The sequence below is a fragment of the Lynx canadensis genome, chromosome D4 (assembly GCF_007474595.2).
Source record: "Lynx canadensis isolate LIC74 chromosome D4, mLynCan4.pri.v2, whole genome shotgun sequence".
Taxonomy (NCBI): domain Eukaryota; kingdom Metazoa; phylum Chordata; class Mammalia; order Carnivora; family Felidae; genus Lynx; species Lynx canadensis.
Window position 1 is genome coordinate 82743266 of NC_044315.2, and position 22214 is coordinate 82765479.

At 39.5% G+C, this 22214-nt stretch overlaps 1 protein-coding gene across 7 annotated transcripts in view; it reads right to left on the reverse strand.

Moving 5' to 3' along the window:
• The window catches only part of DENND1A (DENN domain containing 1A), a 512100-nt gene that overhangs the window by 234940 nt on the left and 254946 nt on the right, over positions 1–22214 (reverse strand). For all 7 annotated transcript variants that reach the window (XM_030294533.1, XM_032595666.2, XM_032595664.2 and 4 more), the window contains one exon: positions 7410–7520. In XM_030294533.1, the coding sequence (XP_030150393.1) occupies positions 7410–7520 (111 nt within the window). The remainder of the gene's footprint in view (positions 1–7409; positions 7521–22214) is intronic.

A 22214-nucleotide genomic window follows, 5' to 3' on the forward strand; every position in this document is an offset into this window, starting at 1 on the left:
ACCTCAGGCAAGAGGGGCACCTGGGTGGCTCAGTTGGTTAAGCATCCCGCTTGGACTCAGGTCATGATCTCATGGTCTGTGAGTTCGAGCCCCGTGTCGGACTCTGTGCTGACAGCTCAGAGCCTGGAGCCTGCTTCAGATTCTGTGTCTCCCTCTCTCTACCCCTCTCCTGCTCATGCTCTGTGTCTCTCTCTCAAAAACAAATAAACATTAAAAAAAAAAAAAAAAAGAAGAAGAAGAAACCTCAGGCTATTAAAACAACCTTTGCATTCCCCGTGTCATTGAAAAGACAATGAAAAGTCACTACTAAGGAAATAAAAGGCAACAATTAGAAAACTTTAGGGGCACCTGGCTGGCTCAGCTGGAACAGCAGGCAACTCTTGGTCTCAGGGTCATGAGTTCAAGCCCTACGTTGGGCACAGAGATTACTTAAGTAAATAAAACTTAAAAAAATAAAAAAACACTTTAAATTCTTAAGTTGGAGAAGTACAAAGGCTTGGATAAAATTGATGTCTGCTCACCTACTGTATCCCTGGAGAAATTACACATCGGGACGCTGTTGACCACATGTGAGATATAAGAACCACCACCCCCTGCTTCCTAAAGAGGTTTCTACTATGAATCATTAAAATTCAGAAGTTATTTAAAAATCAACTGTTTTTAAACAAAAAGTTTAAGTCAAAGTGATACATGTGTATAGCCTTAAAACAAAACTACAAAAAGCTCAAAAAAAAAGTCCTTAACCTTAATTCCTAGTATTCACATTCAACACAGTATTTATTTCTAAATAAATATTTCCTAATTTTAAACAGTATTTTACTTACCATTATAGATGTTATTAACTTCTTATAAATACATATATTTATATATATAATATATATTTACACACACACACACACACACACACACTATAGGCCAGACTCCATACTTACCATTATAGATGTTATTAACTTCTTATAAATACATATATTTATATATATAATATATATTTACACACACACACACACACACACACACACACACACACACACACACACACTATAGGCCAGACTCCATTCTAAGGACTCTGTAAGCACTAATTCATTTCAATTTTACTTGATATGAGGTCATCGGTGCCCTGAACAAAGTGGTTTCAGTGGAAAGGATGGGGCTAAATCCTAACAGCAGACTGGGGAGAGGGGAGGGGAAGAGCTAGACACTTAATAGAAGTAACTCTCAAGGAATTTTGTTCTAAAAAGGAGAATAAAAATGGGATAAAGGGGATGTGGAAGTTTTGTTTTGAGGTTTGGGAGCTATTCCACCATATCAGCAAGCTCCTAAGAATAGCCAATAGAGAAGCAAACAGACACATCAGAGAGGAGCTCAATGTCAGAGGAATTCTCTTAAGGCAGTAAGAAGGAACCTGTAGCATCACCTTCCGAATAAGGCATTCTTTGACCATCGACCTAAAAATGCAATGCCTTACCCTTCCCATTCAGTCTCCTTCTTCATTTTATTATACTCCTTAGTATTAATCATTAGCTACCGTACTATATATTTAACTTAGTTTACTGAAGGTCTACCTACTAGAACGTAAGCTTCGTGAGGACAGGGATTTTTGCCTGTTGTATCCCCACTGCCTTAAAATGGGGCCAGGAATTGGGGCGCCTGGGTGGCGCAGTCGGTTAAGCGTCCGACTTCAGCCAGGTCACGATCTCGCGGTCCGTGAGTTCGAGCCCCGCGTCGGGCTCTGTGCCGACGGCTCGGAGCCTGGAGCCTGTTTCCGATTCTGTGTCTCCCTCTCTCTCTGCCCCTCCCCCGTTCATGCTCTGTCTCTCTCTGTCCCAAAAATAAATAAACGTTGAAAAAAAAAAAATTAAAAAAAAAATAAAAAAATAAAATAAAATGGGGCCAGGAAAAATACCAGTTGAATGAAGTCAGGTGGATCAGCAGAGTGGTTGGCCCTCAAGAGAACTGATGGTGTATCCACAACCGAGAAGGCAGAGTGGAGGAACAGGGACCTCGGGAGGTTGATGAGGTACGGTAGCGGCTTCCATTAGACACACATGGAATTTCGGGTGAGAAATCATTTTTCCCCGAGAAGCACCAGATACTGCTGCACCATCTTCTGGGTTCTAGAACTGCCCCTGCCAAATCTCATGCAATTTTAATTCTTAACCTTTGCATAAGAACTGCTTTGTCTCTATCTCTGTGTTGTAACATTTCACGATGAAGGGGCTTGGTATCTTCTTTTCCAACTTTTCAAAAATTCTGAAATATATATACATATAAAATTATGTATATCATATAATCAATGTAAAACAAAATTTTTTTTAAGTTTATTCGCTTTTGAGAGACAGAGTGCAAGTGGGGGAGAGGCAGAGAGAGGGAGACACAGAAACCAAAGCAGGCTCCAGACTCCCAGCTGTCAGCACAGAGCTCAACGCAGGGCTCAAACCCATGAACTGTGAGATCATGACCTGAGCCAAAGTTGGACGCTTAATCGACTGAGCCACTCAGGTGCTCCCATATGATCAACTTTTAAAACAAAAAAAAAAACTTAAGAATCTGAAATCCAGCACCCTGGCTTCATGGTTGGCAAACTACAGCCTGAAGGCCAAGTCTGTCCTGCCTATTTTTGTAAATAAAGTTTTGCTGGAACACAGGCTCTCCCACTAGTTTACGGATTGTAAACTATAAGGTTGTAGTCCAGTAATTACAAGACCGTTTGGATTACAAAGCCATATTTACTATTGGACGCCTGACAGAATAGTTTGCTGATTCCCTAACCAAGCTCAAGACAGAAAACAATACTGTTGATGTCCCTTGTATGCCTCTTTCCGACTATACTGTTTTCACTCCTTTTGAGGAAACTGCTACCTAAATTTTGTGTTGTCATATCTTTTGCCCCCATGCAGTTTGTATGTATCCGTAAGTAATATCCCTTTTAATTTCTCTTACTTGAATTTTATGTGAATGAAACCATACTGTATATTCTTCAGTAGCTTCTTTCACTCAAAAGTCTGTATTAAAGACCTAATCATGTTGGTAGGTTAGTTCTTTTTCAGTGATAACAGGACTCCATTGTATGACTATACCATAATTTATCTGTTCTCTGTTGGTGGTCATGCAGCCTCTGTCCAGGTTTAAAAAACAAAAGCAAAAGACCCAATGCTGCTATGAACATACTTGTACACGAACCCCACTATAAATGACCAATGAGCGTGTGTAGGTAGGTGTATGCACACACACATGCATGCACATATACACACACACAAACACACACAATTCTACCCAGGGATGGAAGTGCTGAGTTTTGAGTGTATGCAAATAATTGTGCCACATACTTTTCAGAGTAGTTCATGAATTTCCCCAATGCAATTTTGATAGAACACTTGACTTTATCAGACATCGCATTTTTGCAAACCTAGTATTTTAATCATTGTAATTTTAATTTGCTTGTCTATGATTACTAAGGCAGTTGAGCATCTTTCCACATATTTTATTAGCCATTTTCTTCTGTGAAATGCCGATTTGTGCTTTTGGCCAATGTTTCCATTGATAGACTTGTCTTCTGCTTTTCAACTGCAGTAGTTCTTTATATATTTCAGATATTAATACTCTGTCAGTTGTTACATATGGCAAATATCTCAACTCCAGCTTGTGATGTGTCTTTTCATTCTCTGAATATTTTTTAATGAACAAACTTCCCCAATTTTAATCTTTTCCTTTATACAAAGTACATTTTGGATTATTTGGTTAAATTTCTCCCTACTCCAAGATCACAGATATTATTCTATTTTGTCTTCTAGAAGTTTTAAAACTTTGCCCTTCACACTTAAGTCCTTGACGCATTTTATTTGAGATTCGGTTTTGCAGAGAGTGTAAGATAGAAATCGTCTCCCTTTTCTTCCCCATGTGGATAATCAATTATTGAAAGCTCCATCCGTTCCCTCAGATTTTACAATGCCACTTCAGTTGTCTATCGAGAGCCCCACACACATGGCCTGTTTCTGCAATGTCGATCCTGTTCCGTCAAGATGGTTTGTGTATTCCTGTGCATTACTAGCATCTTAATTACTACAGCCCTACAAAAAATGTTGATAGCGGGTAAAGCAAGTTTCCATGACCCATTCTTTTTCTTCAAGTATGTCTTCGCTCTTCCTTGGACTTTTCTGCATTAATTTTAGAATCAGTTTGCCAAGCACTGTGTAAAATCCTAATGGGATTTTCAATGGAACTGTATGCAATCTATATAGATCATTTTAGAGTGGAATGGCATCTTAAATACATTGTCTTCCTATTCATGAACTTACCATGCTTCTCGGTCTATTGGTGACCCTATGAATCTTCCCTTTTAATATGTTAATGTGGTAAGCTATACGAACAGACTTTTCTAATATTATCAACCTTACATTTCCGGAATAAACCCAACTTAGTTATTATGAATTATATTTTTCATACATTTGCTACCAGTTTCTTTAAAACTATTATGTTTATGACTGAGATTGGCTGATAAACTTTCTTTCCTGTATTATCTCCTGTGTGGCTGAATGTTGAGGTTACACAATTATCACAAGAAAAGGTGGAGTGTATTCTTTCTTTCTAGACTCTCAAGAAGTTTGTCTAAGACTGCAGGGATCTATCTGTTCCTTGAGATGTTTGACAAAACATATCTGTAAAACCATCTGAGTGTTTCAGAAAAAAAGAAATTATATACTGACTCAACTTCTATAAAGTAAATGACCTATTCAATTTTTCTTTCTTGATTCAATTTTGATAAATTATGTTTTACTGTCCATTGCACCTTAGTTTTTAAATACGGGCATAACACTGATAATAGTATTTTCTTATTATTTTTAAAAATCTCTGCTTCATCTGCTCTTTGTGCTTGTTGATTTATTGTTGAATTCATTTTAGTTTTGGGAAAGAACAGAAATAGTTTTGTGTGTTTAATCTATTACATTTACCTAAACAAAAAATCACACAGAAGGTACATTCTTCCTTATCTATAAAAAGGAGGCAATACCAGAACCTACCACACACTGTTTTAGTGAGGATTAAATGAGTTAGTAATTGCAAAGTGCTTAGCACAGTGCCTGGCACATATTAAGAGTTCAAAATATCATAATTTTATTATAGGGCATTTAAATTAAACCAATATGATGTCTTTTTGTTCTACTGAAATTTAATACTCCAATATAACTAACTGGTTATGGACTACACTTCAAAAAAAATTTTTAGTGTTTATTTATTTTTGAGAGAGACAGAGACAGAGCACGTGGTCGGGGTGGGGGGGAGGGCCAGAGAGAGAGGGAAACACAGAATCCAAAGCAGGCTCTAGGCTCTGAGCTGTCAGCACAGGGCTCGAACCCATGAACTGTGAGATCGTGACCTGAGCTGAAGTCGGACACTTAACCGACTGAGTCACCCAGCCACCCCTAATGTTTCTTTATTTTTGAGAGAGAGGGAGCAGGGCAGGGACATAGAAAGAGGAAGACAGAGAATCCTGAATAGGGTCTGCACTGCCAACGCAGAGCCAGCCCAATGCGGGGCTCGAACCCACAAACCATGAGATCACGACCTGAGCCGAAATCAAGAATCAGATGCCAAACCGACTGAGCCAGACAGGCACCTCTGGACTAGACTCTTTCAACTGTACTTCTATTCTTTTTTCATTTTTTTCCCAAAGTTTTATTTAAGTAATTTCTATACCCAACACGGGGCTTGAACTCACGACCCCGAGAGCAACAGTCACACGCTCCTCCGACTGACCCAGCCAGGTGCTCCCTGACCGTACTTTTATTCTCATTGGCCTCATAAAGACACAGCGGCAATCCTCTAGTTCTGAAACTCAGTCCGGGTGTTCAGGTCCTAAGATTATGAACTGCACTCCTACTTTAAAATAAAATGCAAAACAAAGCAAGAGGTCTACTGTGGGATGTTTTCCCCTTGAGGGCAAGGGCCATGCTTTTATCACCAAGCATATGCTATGGGCCTGGCACAATGAAAAAACTGTGAGTTCTTGACAAGCAAACAACACCAAAGAAATAATAAAATAATGAAGTTATGGTGAAAATCATAAAGAAAACTCTAATAGCCTCACAAAGTTTTCATTATTAGGTGCCTTATAGTAATATGTAAACACTCAACTGATTTTATCCATAGACCCTTCATTAGGGAAACTCTCACTATAAGAAGGTCTTTCTACCCTCTCTAACAGAGAGGTACCTGTTAGGCATTCCACTCCCAGTCAATTTCTGTATGTAAGTTTAACCTCAAAAGAAAAATAATACTATAAAGAGATATTGAACTTCAGTTAATAATAAACATGCTCAATTATTTAGGCGGATGTATACTGATGTCTGTGATTTACTTTAAAATGCGTCATAAAATATGATGGATTGATGGATAGCATGTGGGATGGGCAGATAAATAAATATGTGCCAAAACAAGCACAGTCAGGTGTTAATGGAAAAACCTAGATTGAATTCTGTGGGTGTTTACTGTAAAATGATTTCTACTTTCTGTCTTTGAGAATTTTCCTTATGAAATATAGGGAATGATACAAACTCCTATACTTGGCAAGTTAAAAACAAAAAACTAAAATAAAAATATGAAAAAATGTTTATATTATACATATGGCAAAAGCTATTACAATATAAAAGACCTCATTCCAATTTATTAAAAAACAAAAAACAAGAGTCCTATATGATAAATGGGAAAAGACATTAACAAAATATAAACAGAAAACAAACCCATGGAAAATATTCAGTAACCTGTAACCAAAGAGAAATAAAGCAAACCTGCAATACCATTTTATACCTATTTTATTAGCAAAATTAACACACAAATGCATGAACACACACACAATTCTGGCAAGGCTGCAGCAGAAATGGTAACTCATATACAGCTGGCAGCATTCACTATAAACAAATACAGCCTGTTTGGGAAGTGGTCTGGCGGTCCCTAAGTCACAGTGTTCATCAAGTGCTTTGACCTGATGGTCTAACTCATTCAAATACGAACTGCATCCGTCCAAAGCAGCCACAAGATGTTCACTGCAGTATTATCTACTAAAGGATTAAACTATGAACAACCTAAATGGCCATCGAGAGAAGAAAGATCTAGGGAATGATGACACATCAATACAATGGAATATGATGCAGACATGTAAAGAAAATGACAATGACGGAAGCTTATGTGAAAATATGCAAAGTGTTCATGACACGACCAAATGGAAGACTATTTATAACTGATTGTGAAGCTATAAGAATAAATGAAACATGCACTGTAAAGAAACATGAATAATTAATGAAAATGACATGTTGAGGGGATTGTGGCTGATTTTTTTCTAAAATTGTCTTTAATCTTTCTGATCCATCTTTCAATTACAGCAATTAAAAAGCCCATCTCATGAGTCTACTCACAGTGCTGAGTTTGCTGCAGATGATGAGAATCCGGCGTTCATACAGCATACTGGCATACAGATGTAACATGTTGTTTACATCCACAGCCACAAAATATTCTGTCAGATTTCTCTAGGAGAAACAAGAAGGGGAGATCGTAGCTTATTTTGTTTGCTCTTGTTACAGGCGGTATCTAAAAAAGCATGTGAAGCAAAAAATCATCAGAAAGTATACTCTCCTCTGCCCCTGTCCTATCCTTTCCACCTGGGAGGCTGAATCCCACTGTGTGTAAAATCATGAAATGCAAAGTTGGAAGAGACTTTAGAGATGAAGCACTTGTGTGTGGTGACTACAGTTTACGTGAGGTCACAGGCAGCACTGTGTTGCTTTTCTTATCAGTTCCAAAGGGTGAGCAGGACAGGAAGTCTGCAACCTTACAAATGAGGAAACCGAGGCTCAGAGAGGGATGCCAAGATCAAAGAGTCTCATGAGCAATAAAGACAGGACTGCAGCTCCGATCTTCTGACCCCAGATCCTAAGACTTTCCCAATGCACTGCACCATACGCGTAGTCAAGAGAAAGTACCCAAGGACCAAAATGCTTTTGGCACAGAGCCCGTTTCTGTCCAACAGATCCCACCCGCAAAGGCTGGGCACGCTCCTCTCTTGTCATCACTGCTGGCGTCCCCCTCCTCCACAGTTTACACTCTCTGAAAGGACTCGGCAGGAATTGGAGCAATTTCGAAGATTTACAATTTCCAGGTATTTCACTCAAAAGGCAAAAAAAAAAAAAAAAATTGCAGACAAGCAGCAAGTGGTGACAAAGCAGTGTTTTAACCAGCTTTTGTCTGTAGCCGGGACTTCATTTCTTTAATTAGTACTCTAGATTGGCCCTCTTTAGGTTTCAGAAAAAATACAATGTGTTTCATTTCTGCAATCCTTTCTATACCCACCTGACTTTAATAATATACATGAATATGTTAATTTCCTCCATGTTACAGGTTTTCAATGCCACACAATATAATCCTCTGAAAATGAAAGGGGTCAGGGAGGGAACACTACTGCCAAGGGGTTGCAATGTATAATGATGAAAGAGCCATAACCCATAAATTCAAGAAAACCAGGTGGATTTTCCATGCAAAATAGCATAAAGTGCTTTTCAACAATATTACGGGTTGGGAAAAAGAATGGGCACTTATCTTATGATTTATTGTTGTTTGATTGGAATACCAGGTTAACCAGTGACCTTTATAGTGAGTGAATTAACAGTTCCATATACTGACTACCTACCAAGTACCAGGTACTATAGCAGATACTTTGTATGTGTGATCTTACGCACTTTCCACAAAACTCCAATGAGGCATTTCTCCCCCAATATATAAAGTAAGTCTGAGAGAGATTCAGTAGCTGGTCGAGTCAGAATTTGGACTCAGATCCAACTCCGGAGCCCATATATTTTCCCTTACGTTACATTGACCCACTTAAACATTTTTAAACATCTACAATACACACAGCTTTACATATGTTATTTCATTTGATCTTGAAACCACTCCTTGAACAGGTATTATTGTCTCTACATACAGATAAGAAAACAGAGGCAACAGAGAAAATGAAGTAATATGACCAAGGTTACACACTATGTACATATTCAGTCTTGGGTGAAATGAAGCCTGTGCTCATTGTTTATATCACTAAAAATTGTAGGTAAAAGTTGTATTCAGGAAAGAAAGCACAGCACAGGAACAAAGCAGGATCAAAGTATGCCTGCTGAAAGAGAAACACTGCTGTTAAGAACTGTTATCCCGTTTACTGAGTAATCCTTATGTGCTGGACAACAGGTACTTTACCTGTGTTCTCTCTAATCTTTCTCAACAACGCTGAAAAAGGCAGTTTCATTTCCATTTTACAGATGTAGAAACTGAGGCTCAGGAGGGGTAAGTAGTCTGCAAAGGTCACCCAGCTAGAAAAGGCAGAGCCCAGTTTCAAAACCAGGTCTCCTGAATCTGAAACCCTTGCTCTAACCACCACGCCGACTTGCCTCTTAACAAACTTGAAAACCAAAAACAAGAAAGGCAGTCTCAATGAGTCAACAAGTGGATCTCTTGCCCGGTGGACTGAGGAGTGCTGAGCTGATGATGTCAGGGTGGGGTTTGTTCTGAAGACCGTGACATGGCAGAGCTATTCTCGCAAACAAAAATACAAGGCCCTCAGCTGAGCATTTCAGTAAAATGCTTAACTGCTGATGAATTACATAAATTTTTCTTTTAGGAGAGGATGGAAGTAAAAAGAAAATAGAAATGAGGAGCTTAAAGAAGGCCAGAAAGCCCATTAGCACTTTTGACAGATCCAAAGATAACTCTGAAGCCACCAAAACGTGGCCTCAAGAGTCTGCCAAGAAGCTTCACGCTGGGTAGAAATATGTTACACAGCTTGCCGTCCAAATAAGGAGACACAGCGTCAGAGACAAATCCTGCACCTTATTTTGGTGGGAGAAAAAAAAAAAAATCATAAGGATACTTTTGTGGATGGGGAAGGAAACATTTCTGAAATAAAAACACCACTTGGTTGAGGCATAACCCCCAGGCCCAATCGGGTTCGGAGGGATTCAGGTGCTTGTTCCAAAAACTCTACACAGGTATGTTAAAAATATGTAACATTTAGCCAAATTCTCTCTAAACTGTCATGTACTTTTTTTGGTATTTCTCATCCCATCTGTGCTGATTACCAAGATATTTGTGTCTAAACAGAAGCTGTCTTTCTTATCTGCTTCCTCCCCTGCCTCTTTCCTTCTGGGAAGCCACCCGCCCAGGCGGGTGGGAGTGGGTGGGAGTGGCGACAGCCCCAGGAACTTCACTCAGCCTTGGGAGCACCTGTGGGGCAGAGCAGGCCATGGGAGCACCTGTGGGGCACAGCAGGCCTTGGGAGCAGCTGCAGGGAACATTTACAGTTTCCACCATGCTTCATCTCCGAAGAACACCCCTTGGAGAAAGGGGTTTTCTCCCTTGTGCCTTAAAGGATCCAGTGGCTTGAGCCCCACCAATCCCCAATTTCTCAAACCTGCCATGCCTTTTCTTACCCTCAGGTCTTTACTTCTGTTGTTTCCTCCTCCTAGAATGCTCTTCTCCTCCTTGAGGACACCCATTTACTTTCCAAGACCCAGCTGAGATGTCACCTCCCCCTGGAAGTCTTCCTAGATTCCTCATTTGTCAAGCTCCTCCACTTTGAGCAGGCATGGTGATTGGTCTCTATCTTATAACCACTCAGTTACAAGTAGGTTTCTGTCACTTCACTGAGGTCCCTCTGGGTATAATGACATATCCCATCACCTAGCAGTTTGATGAAAGAATCACTAAGTAGAGAAAGCAGTGACTAAGACTCCTTAGCTGGACTAAGAGGAACACACCAGCCTGGAAGACAGACAAGGTGGTGTATTAGGAAGAACACAGCATTGACGTCAGAAAACCTGGGTCTGGGTTGGATGAAGTGATCAATGGTGAAGGGCTCATGGAAAACAAAATTGACACTAGCAACTCACAAAGTCAGATAAAATGGCAGGGGGGTGGGATTGGGACTTGTTTAAGGTGTGTGCGGCTCTATTTATTAAAAGTGTAAAGAAATAGGTGGTTTGTTCATCAGGTAATGGGAGAGGGGCTGCATGCAGAAGCAGGTGTTTATTTCACAGCCAGCTCAATCACGTATGTCTGATGGGTAAGACAAGAGTGTAGGGAATAACGAGAAGAGACGACTTCCATAGCAAGTTGTCCTAGGTCAAGACTGCAGCCAGAATATACTGTGAGCTTATATTTATAAAGGACACAAGGTATACCACTCTCCTAGCACTTTCCTTCAGTGGGACTAAATCTTCAACCTCCCATTTCTGTCTCCTGTAATCAGTCAATCAACAAACGTATTTAACTCCTACTATGTGTTTAGTACCAACCTGGGAGCTGGGCCTGCAGAGATTAAAGAAAAGATGATCCCCATTTTCCAGGAATTTAGCCTGGGGATGGCAATGGCATCAGTATGGTGTGCAAAGTACTGTGGTCCAGGCCGCACACACTCCAGGGCCGCCTGAGAAGGGCAGATTCAACTTTGCTGGACCGATACGGGAGGAAGGCTTGACAGAGGAGAAGATATTATGTCTGGGCCTCCCACCAACGGTTCACTCAGTGGACACAGGAAGAAGCGTATTCCAGGCAGAGACAGAGGCAAGGAGGAGAGAAGAGCTCTTAGCAGTTCAGTAAAATGAAGAGCAGGGTTTAGAGCAGGGGACATGCTGGGGCAGGGGAACTGGGTGCAGATTCTGTGAGAGCCTAGACTTCCCTTGTGGGTCAGAGAGAGTTGCTGAAGGATCATGATATAATCACATATGTGTTTCGGAAAGATCTTCCTGGAGGTCCTATGGAGGACGCACAGGAGAGGGCAAGCAGGAGGCAGCACAATCAGTTAACAGGCTGGCGCCATACTCCCAGAATGAATGACTACAGCAAAAAAACTATTGAGATGAAAGCTTTGGATATGGATGCAACAGATCTCTGTAAAGTGGAATCACAGGACTTGATAATGAATTAGACCTGAGAAGTGGAGGGGGGAGGAAGAATCTCAAACAACGCTCAGGACTTCCAGGTTACGGAGTACCACACTTGTCCACTTGCCTGGTTTTTTAGAGGGAGAGTCCACTCATTTAATGTGAGATCAGTCCTCCTTCTAAAGAACCACCAATCCTGTCAAGCAAGGTGTTGCCGCTCACCTGGTCTTGGGCCTAGTGTCCTGGATTATAATGCCACCAAGGCTAAGTCTAAATCACCATTCCCTTTATTCCCTGACAATGAATTCTCTGTGTGACTCACCTACTGGGAAGGAAAATCTTGCTTAGAGGGACTATTTCCAGTGTCCAGACTCAGAAGGGTTCAGTTTTCTCAGTGCCAGTACGTTTTTAGGTTTAAGGACATTCTGTTTCCATTCACAGAGCTCAAGCATTATTTCAGTTACATATCAATGATGTACCTTGTGAGCATTCTCCTATCTGCCTAGCATGTATTATGGGCCTACTCTGTAGGGCTGGGTAGCAGGGATATGAAACTGACCACTACTTGGGCTGGGAAGGGCTCAGGTCCAAGGAAGGTTTCTAGTCAACAGGGCCAAAACAGCCTTGAAGGTGAGTTTCGGAAAAGGCGTGTGCTGCACAAGCTCCTTAGCCTCTCCAGGCTCCCGTTTCTCATCTCTACAAAGAAATGACGGTAAAGGTCCCTTCCAGCTCTAACCCTCTGTGGCTCTAAATCCAGACAAAGAGGAGGGGAAGGCACCTGACAAACCTCATTTCCCCCAGGAGAAGCCCCATAATAGCTGCTTACTTCTAGCCATCCCTGCTGGCTCCTGTGCCGATCCAGGTGGCTGGGGACTTCAGGCTCACTGTGATCCATGCCCGGGGTTAGGAAGCAGGTGGGGGTTTGGGGGGATGGGCCAAGGATGGGAGGGGATATAGTGGGGCTTAGAGAAAAAGCGTCTTAGGTTCAATACCTTGGGGAAATGAGATAATCCCCAAACCAAAGAACCGACTCTAAGCTGGGTACTCCTTGGAGCCTTCGAAACAGATGCTAATCCGCCCCACGGTCTGTCATTTTATTAGTCTTTGTGACTTTCAGCTTCATACACAGTACACATGATAAAGACTTACTGTACTGTGTCTGGAGGAGGCTTCTAAGGCAAGAGGCTTGGTTTTGCCAATGGGTCTTATTTCCTGAAATAACTCTTGCTCAGATTATTTTCCCATAACGTAAAACTTTAGAATCCTCAATTGATTTTTTTTTTTTTTTTAAGAATTTAGGTTACTTTAGTTGTGTGGGATTCTTAAAAGGGAATTATAAATTTGCATTCTAAAATAATCTGTCTAAGAATTCCACAAACTCACTTAAGCAATCACATCAGAGAAGTATATTATAGGAAAGAAGGCAGGGTTTACCCAGAGGTCAACTTTTATCCCTCCTATGTGAATGGAAAAACCATTAGAATAAACAATTACCTGACAACCCTTAAGAGCAACAATGGAATTCTCTACAATCTCAGTACTTGATAATAGGCCTTCTAGTACCACCTCAACTTTGTTTATTTTTCAAAGTCACGATGAGTTCATAAATCTTTTCTATATCATGGTACATCTTTTGACAAAGTGGAGCCTGGGCAATGTTATATGTAACTGTCCATTCTAAATGCTTTTCCTGCATCATTAACCACTTGGTATGACACTGACCAGATAATTAAGACAGGTTTGTTTAATATCCCAAATGAAGGTCTATATGATTATCCATTAATCAAAAGTAAACTTCAAAACCTGGGTGCTTAAAAAAAAAAAAGTCCCTTATACAGCCAGTTTACAATGTTATTATTACTACCCATACCTATTATTATTGTTCCTGATCTGGGATTTCTTTTTAGTGCAGGTCAATTGTTTAAAATTTATAAAGATTTATGCTCATTTGACTATTGCCTGTATAAAATTCACTCCTACATGTGTTATCTTGATGGAGAAAAACCCTGATGAACAATTACCTAGTGATGCTTTTTCAGTGAAAAGGAAGAAAATATTTCGACGCAGAAATTGCAGGATTAATGAGAATTAACTTCAACAGCGATCTAAAAGTGGAAAGAATTTTCTATGTTTGCTTTTCATTAATGTCTTGCAGACACACTGACCCAAAAGCCAAGTGAGAAGAATTGTTATTTTCCCCTTTCCGCGGGGTGGCTGCATTGCTCACTCATTCACTCAGCCAGCCAGCCAACCATTCAGTCATTCTATAAATATATATTGACAATCTACTATGTTCTAGGTAAAGTGCTAATTACAGAGATGCAGCGACGAAAAAATACTAATCCCTCTCATTCTGGAAGGAGAAATGACATTAAACTTGTTCACAAAATTAATGACAGAACTGAAACTGCCGATGAGCAATTTCTTAGAAGGGCGTAGGAAGCCATGGAGCCTAAGGCCCAGGGCTCAGCAGCATCTCAGCACTGGGATCAGATTGACCTGCGTGTGATGCCCGGTTTTAGCATTCATTGGCCGGCTGACTAGGGGCAAGTTACTTCAGGTCTCTGGGCTTCATTTCTTCTTCAGAGCAGGGAGAGCAACCACACCACAAGCTGCTGTGAAGATCCCATGACATAACAAATACTGCCTGAACTGATCCATGGTAGGTGTTATCTCTTTCTTCCATTAACCGTTCTCTGAAGCTGTCCAGAGCAGCAGGATTCTCTGGCGGCAGAATTAAGTTCCGTGTGCCAAAGTCCTTCCATCCTTTTCTTTGCTTATTCTCTTAAGTTCAGTATGGCCCTTAGAGGAGATAGTCAATAAATGTTTACAGAACCCCCCATGTGGTAGGCACTGGAGTCCTGGACTTCATTCCTGGCACCATTTCTAAGCTTCAAAAACTACGGTGTCAGTGGAAGCTGCTAAGAGACTTGTGTGGTCAGACACACACTCCATGAAAGGAAATGATCTTCACGACCCAGAATGTTAGCAAAAACCCAGAGAGAGACAAGCCCCCAGAAGTAATGTGCCCTAGCCCGTAGCCACAACATAGACCTCAAAAGAGGTTAAGACTAGGATTGTAGGAAAGCAAAGAGAAGGGAAAGAAAAGGACCATCAAAAGCCGTATCTCTCTTGCACCAAGCATTGAACTTGGAACTTTACATTCAATGCTTCATTTGTTCCTCCCTTTTTTTTTTTTTAATTACATAAGGACACTGAGGCTCTGAAAATATATGTAAGTAGTCCAAGGTCCCCAAGTGGTGGAGCCCAGTGTCTGGCTGTGTCCACAACTCATGTTCCTTCCACTACCGCAGACTATGTCATATTAACAACCCCGTGGTTACTGCTTGTTTCAATCTGCAATGCACCAATTTAGTCATTTTAAATTAATCCTTGAAAAATCACCAAGAGATTAAAATGCAAATTTCAACATGGCTAGAGCTCAGTACTGACTCTATGTCAAAAATCACACAAATTGGTCCTACAAAAGTTCAGATTCTCCTTAGAGGAAAAGCGTTCCTGCTTCACTTCATATTTGAGACATGAAAAATAATTTTTTTCTCTTTCCTCATGAATATCAAAAGCCAACTGCAGGGAGGCAGGCTGGCGTAATGAAAACAAAATGCTTGGTTTCCTTACCAACCTCAGTCACTACACCCCACTTAGGTACAGACCTTGGGCTGGTAACCTCAGGTCTGTGAGCCCCGGGTCCCTACATATAAAATGGGGCTCACGTCTACCTCTCACAGAGGAGCTGTAAGGATTTAAATGGAACCATGTATGTTAGGAGTCTGGCAGATTGTTTTTATTATTCCCGCTTAGAAACAAACAAGGCCAGCCTTTTACCGATTTGCAAAGGAGGATTTAGGGGACAATGGGTCATACACAGGGAATTGGTTCATTAGTGGCAAAACCAGCAGAGGGAATGCAAAAAAAAAAAAAAAAAAAAAAAAAAAAATTTTTTAATGGTGGGGGCAGTGCAGACAGGAATTGGAGCTGAGGCTATGAAGAAGACAGGTTTGTTTTTTCCTCCTAACCTATTTCTAACCTTAGTTATAGCAGTTTTGAAAATTAAGAAATTATCAGAACTTTCAAGTACCTTAAATTTAAGTTCTTAAGGAATTCTCAGTCCTTAAAATTAAAAAAAACTAAAATAATGAACCTCACCTAGGCAATAATTGTTATAACATTATTTATAATAGCAAGACATTAGAGACCATCTAAACGTCTATTAGTAGGAGAGGTACAGTTAAAACACTAGAGGGACTTCCAGTAAAATATGGCAGACTAAACACACATATTTGTCTTTACTTTCTGATACCATCCCTCCCCAATAACCCCCCAGGAAAAGTCACACTGAAAGAATTTTAAAAGACGTATACCCCAAAGAACAAGAGAAAAGACATTACTGGAAGAGAGAGGTCAAATTTTTAGAAGCCAGAAAGCAGATGTTACTAAAGAAACGGTTCTCAGGCTGGGTCATTCATCCCAAGAGACATGTGGCAATGTCTGGAGACATTTCAGCTGTCACAGCTGGAGAGGTGTGTGCTACCATCATATCACTACATGATCTCAGGAATGCTGCTAACACCCCACAACACACAAGACCATCCCACACAACAAAGAATTATCTGGCCCAACGTGCCCACAACACCAATCACAGCACCAACTGAGGTTGAAAAACTCATGGAGGGTGACTTGGAAGCTGACAAAGGGCTGAACACGAAAGCTGGGACAGAGGGACAGGGCGCAAGCTCAAGCCCAATTCAGGCCACAGAACTCCAAAAAGGCTCAGGAATCAAAGACACCCAGAACCTCTGAAGGTTGGAAAAAAGGTGCCAGTGAAAATAAGATTCTTCTCTCTCAAGAGGCTCACTCTGACACCCCTCCAGCAGAAAGGCACTGAACCTTTCTGGAGGCACTGAACCAGAAAATCTTGGGGACACCAGGTATAGTTAAGGACAGAGGATAAAGCACTAAATAAAAAATGGGAGGGGGACTTAAAGAACACATCCTGAATGTTGATATCCCATAACTCACCACCCTCCTCAGCTTCCAGAATGCTGGTAGGTGAAGCTTATGCTCACAGACACAAACAAAACTTACTAGATCTAAAGAAAAGATTCTGATACTGACATTTGAGAGCTCCCCCGTAAACCCCCTAAGTAACCAGACCTCTGATCCATCATCTACAATAAAGGCCCCAGGTAACAAGCCCCATTCATGAACACAGACCTTCCACTTAGCTTTTTAGTGCCTCAGTCTAAACAGGGCTGGACAGCCACTTGAAGAAAGCCTCTACAATCAAAGATACAGAACGAAACAGAAGAGAGAAAACATTGAAGAAAAAAACATGGAAGAAGAACAATTTTTTAAATCTATACACAATAGTCTCAAAGAGACGAGAAAAAAAAATATTGCACTCCTAAAACAAGATGCCATTAAACAACAAGTTATTGAACAGAACCAAAAGACTCTTCAATAAGAAGGGAAAGAAAAGGACCATCAAAAGCCGTATCTCTCTTAGACCAAACATTGAACTTGAAACTTTGTAATCAATTCTTCATGATATCAACAATGACAGCAGAAGAAATTCATCAGGGAGGAAAGATTCATTGGAAAAAGGAAAAGGAAAATTAAAAGGGAATGACAGAAACCAGAAAAGAAAATTAGAGGATCAACACAAAAGTTGAACATCCTACCATAGAGGACCCAGAGAAAAGAGAAAAATAAAGAACAATTTTTTCAAAGAAATAATGTGACAACACTTCCCAGCTCTAAAGGACATGAGTTTCTAGACTGAATGAACCTACCAAGTGCCCAGCACAGCAGATGAAAATGAGCCAGAGCAAAGCAAATCGTTATACAATTTCAGAATACCAGAGACAAATAAAGGATCCTAAAAAATAAATCAGGAATCAGAAAGGCTTACAACTTCCAAGTTTTAACAGGAAAACTAGAAGTCAACACAGTTCCATCTTCAAAATTCTGAAGGCAAACTTCCAATTCATTCCGGAGTAGGATAATCATTCTCAGTGATGGAAAGTTTCAAAATGTTGCCCCCAACACAATACTTTCTGAGGAAACTACTGGAGAATGTTTCACCAGAAGGGAATAAAATAAACAGGAAGATGTGAAATCCAGAAACTCTTAATTGACAAAAAGTTGTACAAGAAAGGAAACGCAATCATAATCGAATGTCTCCTTCCACATGCTTATTTATAAACATTATGGATTTAAAATTTTTCCTGAAGATAGAGGAAAAATGGGGGAGGGAAAACATGCAAGTGATAAAAAGTTTTTTTTTCTGGGGAGAGAGGGGCTCAGAGACGGTAAAAGACCTAAACTCTCAATTTCCATAAGAAAATTAACAGGTGATATCTGAGACAGAAAAATTAAGAGGTAGCCATATATACACATTGGTTTAAAACACGGACAGAAATACTGCAATTGCTAAAAACTTGAAAGTAGCTGCCTCTGAGAAGTGGAAAGTAAGGAGAATTTGAAATTTTCATCAACAATTATGTGGTACTATATGATTTTTTAAGGCATTAATAGGCATAATTTTCATAATAGTAATACCATTAAATTTAAAAATCATTAAAAAAGGATGAAGTAAATATAAACAGGTTTTAGAATACACTAAACTAAAGGGGCGCCTGGGTGGCGCAGTCGGTTAAGCGTCCGACTTCAGCCAGGTCACGATCTCGCGGTCCGTGAGTTCGAGCCCTGTGTCAGGCTCTGGGCTGATGGCTCGGAGCCTGGAGCCTGTTTCCGATTCTGTGTCTCCCTCTCTCTCTGCTCTTCCCCCGTTCATGCTCTGTCTCTCTCTGTCCGAAAAATAAATAAACATTGAAAAAAAAAAAAAGAATACACTAAACTAAAAAAGTGAGTTGTAAAACAATATGAATAGTATCACATTTATGTCTTTAAAAAATGTCTACAACACACGCAGGTACTCACACATACGACAGACACTGCACATACATAGAGAAAGGCCTAAAAGGTCTGGAAGGACATACAAACTTGAGGGAGAATGGGACTAGGGGTAGGGGACGGACAATGGTAATTCATTTTCTATATGTACTTCTTACTTGTTCAATGTTTTTTATAACAAAGATATTCTATAACAAATTTTAATGACAAGGGTAGATGTCCATAATACACTGTCATTAAAAAAAAGTTGACATAAAGGTATATATTTGGTATGATCCCCACTGTGTTTATTTTTTTTAATGTACATTTATTTTTGAGAGAGAGAGAGAGAGACAGACAGACAGACACACACACACAGAATTGAAGCAGGCTCCAGGCCCTGAGCTGTCAGCCAGAGCCTAACGCGGAACTTGAACTCAAGAACTGTAAGATCATGACCTGAGCCAAAGTCGGACGCTTAGCCGACTAAGCCACCCAGGTACCCCTCCCCACTATGTTTTTTAAAACGTAGCTTCTAAAACTGTTTTTTTTTTTTTTTAAATCAAGAGGACACTTTAATCTCAAAGTATTATCTAATTCCCAACTTAAGTGGCTAGAAATAAACTTGCTATGAATAAAGCAGGAGCAGTGACCTGTGCTCTGGCCAGCCAGACACCTATCTTCCCCCGGCCATCCAGGGTCCTATAGCAACCTTGGGGCTCTAGCCTGCATAGTGTGAAAACTAGTACTATTGTAAAGAGGAAGGGAAGAAAAATTTGGAACGTGACTTTCTCTGAGATATGGGATTACAAGTGATTTTTTCTTTTGCTTTTGTATAATACATATACGTACATACCTTTCCTATGATTTGGAACAGTTTACATAATATCTGTTCCTTAACATGCCTATACAACCACCTAAAGCTGGCACATTTGTAACAGCAGGGTGTAGAGATGGCCAAAAAATCTTCATTAATCTTTTCAAGTTCTGGTTCTATATTCATATTTCCTGTTTCTTAGGTTGACTTCAATCACTTATATTTTTCTAGAAAATTTTCTACTGCCTGTTCCAAATTTATTGCATAATTTTAATTTTACTTTAGTTTTCTTTTCAAAAATTCAGTTTTTAAAAAGTCTTATTTTTCAATTCTACTTTAACAAAATTTTTTACCTAAACCGTAATTCATTTTTCTACTTTGGCTTTTTTATTGCTATTCATTTTCCAGCTTTTTGAGCTAAAAGTCAAGTTCATTACTTTCTAAGTTTCTCATTTATAATAAAGCATTAGAAGCTATCAGTTTCCCCCTGAGGGTAGTTTTAGCTGCATCCGTTGGCTTTTTGTTGTTTGTGTTGTTACCATTAATATCTAAATAATACACAACTTTAATGTTTTATCCTCTTTGACCCATCACTATTTCAAGTAGATGATTATTTTTAAATTTTTATTTATCATTAATTTCTAGTCGTATGCATTGCCATAAAAGAGACTGGTCTGTAAGACTTTGAGTTTCTCTCTTTAAAAGTTTTCAGTGTGATCTGGGACATAATCAATTTTTATAAATGTTTCATAGCATTTGAAAATAATCCTGCGACAAACAGCCTTTTGCTATTTGTCCACAGTAAGACCCTGCTTCTTCTCTTCCACAGGATTTTTCTAGTTCTTTTTTGGGTTCTTCCATTGTCTACTTACTGACTGCTAAGTATCCATAATCATCTCCTTTATGTTGTGGAAATTCCTGAAATTTCCTGGTGCATGGCAGCTCCCTCTGGAACTATATTTTATAGTTCTTTTGTCATTTCCATGGAATTTTTTGAGAGGTGAAAGGTAAAATTGTGGGCTCGAAGTGTAGCATAGCATATGAAGGCTCATCTCTAGAATCAGAAAGACCAATGTTTGAACTCTAATCCTACTACTTCTTGGCCGTAGAATCTTGAACACGTTACTTAAATTTTCAGGGCCTCTGTTTCCATATATAAAATAATAATTATGATAGTTAGCAACTAAGCTTATTAAGAGTGGTAAATGAAAAAATGCAGGTAATCACTGAATACATCATTTGACAAGCAGTAGTACCCAGTAATATTAGCTATTGTTGCTGAAATGGGACTGACAGTCCAAACTTTTTACTACTTAATGTCAAACAAAAAGGAAACAGTGTTTTACACCAGAGCCTGATCATATAGATAATAAATTTTATGGATATATTTGATAGTCCCAACTGACTAAGATGTTTACCTAAGGACAATTCTACAGTCTAATAACTTCATTAATAAAGCATGGTTACTTGACACTTATAATTTATCTGTTTTACAGACATTTAAACGAATTTCCTTTCTGTGCATCTGTAGTAGTTATAAAGAAATATACCACTTATTCCAGTACTTTAATAATCAAATATATACCCAAAAGAATGAAAAGCAGGGACTTGAACATCTAGATGTTTGTACACCAATGTTCACGGCAGCATTATTCACAATGGCCAAAATGTAGAAACAACTCAAGTGTCCATCAATGGATAAACAAAATGGAGAGGGCTGTTATGCCTACAGTGGAATATTACTCAGTCTTAAAGAAGGAAGTTCTGATACATGCTACAACATGGATGAACCACAAAGGCGTGATGCTAAATGAAATAAGTAAAACACAAAAGGACAAATATTCTATGGTTCTACTTAAAGAAGATACCTAATCAAATTCATAGAGAGAGAGAGAGAGAGACAGAAAAAATAGTGGTTGCCAGGGGATGAGAGGAGAGGGTAAATGGGGAGTTGATTTTTAATGGGTACACAGTTTCAGTTGGGAAAGATGAAAAAGTCCTGGAGATGAATGCTGATGATGACTGCACAACGATGTGAATATATATACACTAATGAAATGTATACACAAAGATGGTTAAAATGGTAAATTAGATATTATATTTTGATACAATTTTAAAAAAGTAATCAAGTGCCTACATGGTGGTGAATCTATATTTAATTCAACATAGTATTATTTATTTATTTTTAAATGTTTATTTATTTATGTGTTTATGTATTTATTTATTTTGAGAGAGAGAGAGAATGAATGAATGAATGAATGAATTCCAGGCAGGTTCCAATGTGGAACCTGATGCAGGGCTCGATCCCATGAACCATGAGACCACAACCTAAGCCAAAATTAAGAGTCAGACACCCAAACGACTGAGGCACCCAGGTGCCCCTACATAGTACTATTTATAATCGAAGTAAAACATTTTGGAAATATGTCTTAAGGCTAGATACATAATTCATCTTGTTCAGAGGGCAAACATTAACCTCTGCTCCCTCAGACTCAAGTTCACTGCTCCAAACTCTTTAAGAGGTGGGACTGGAGGGGCCTCACACTCATACCCACAAATATTTTCTT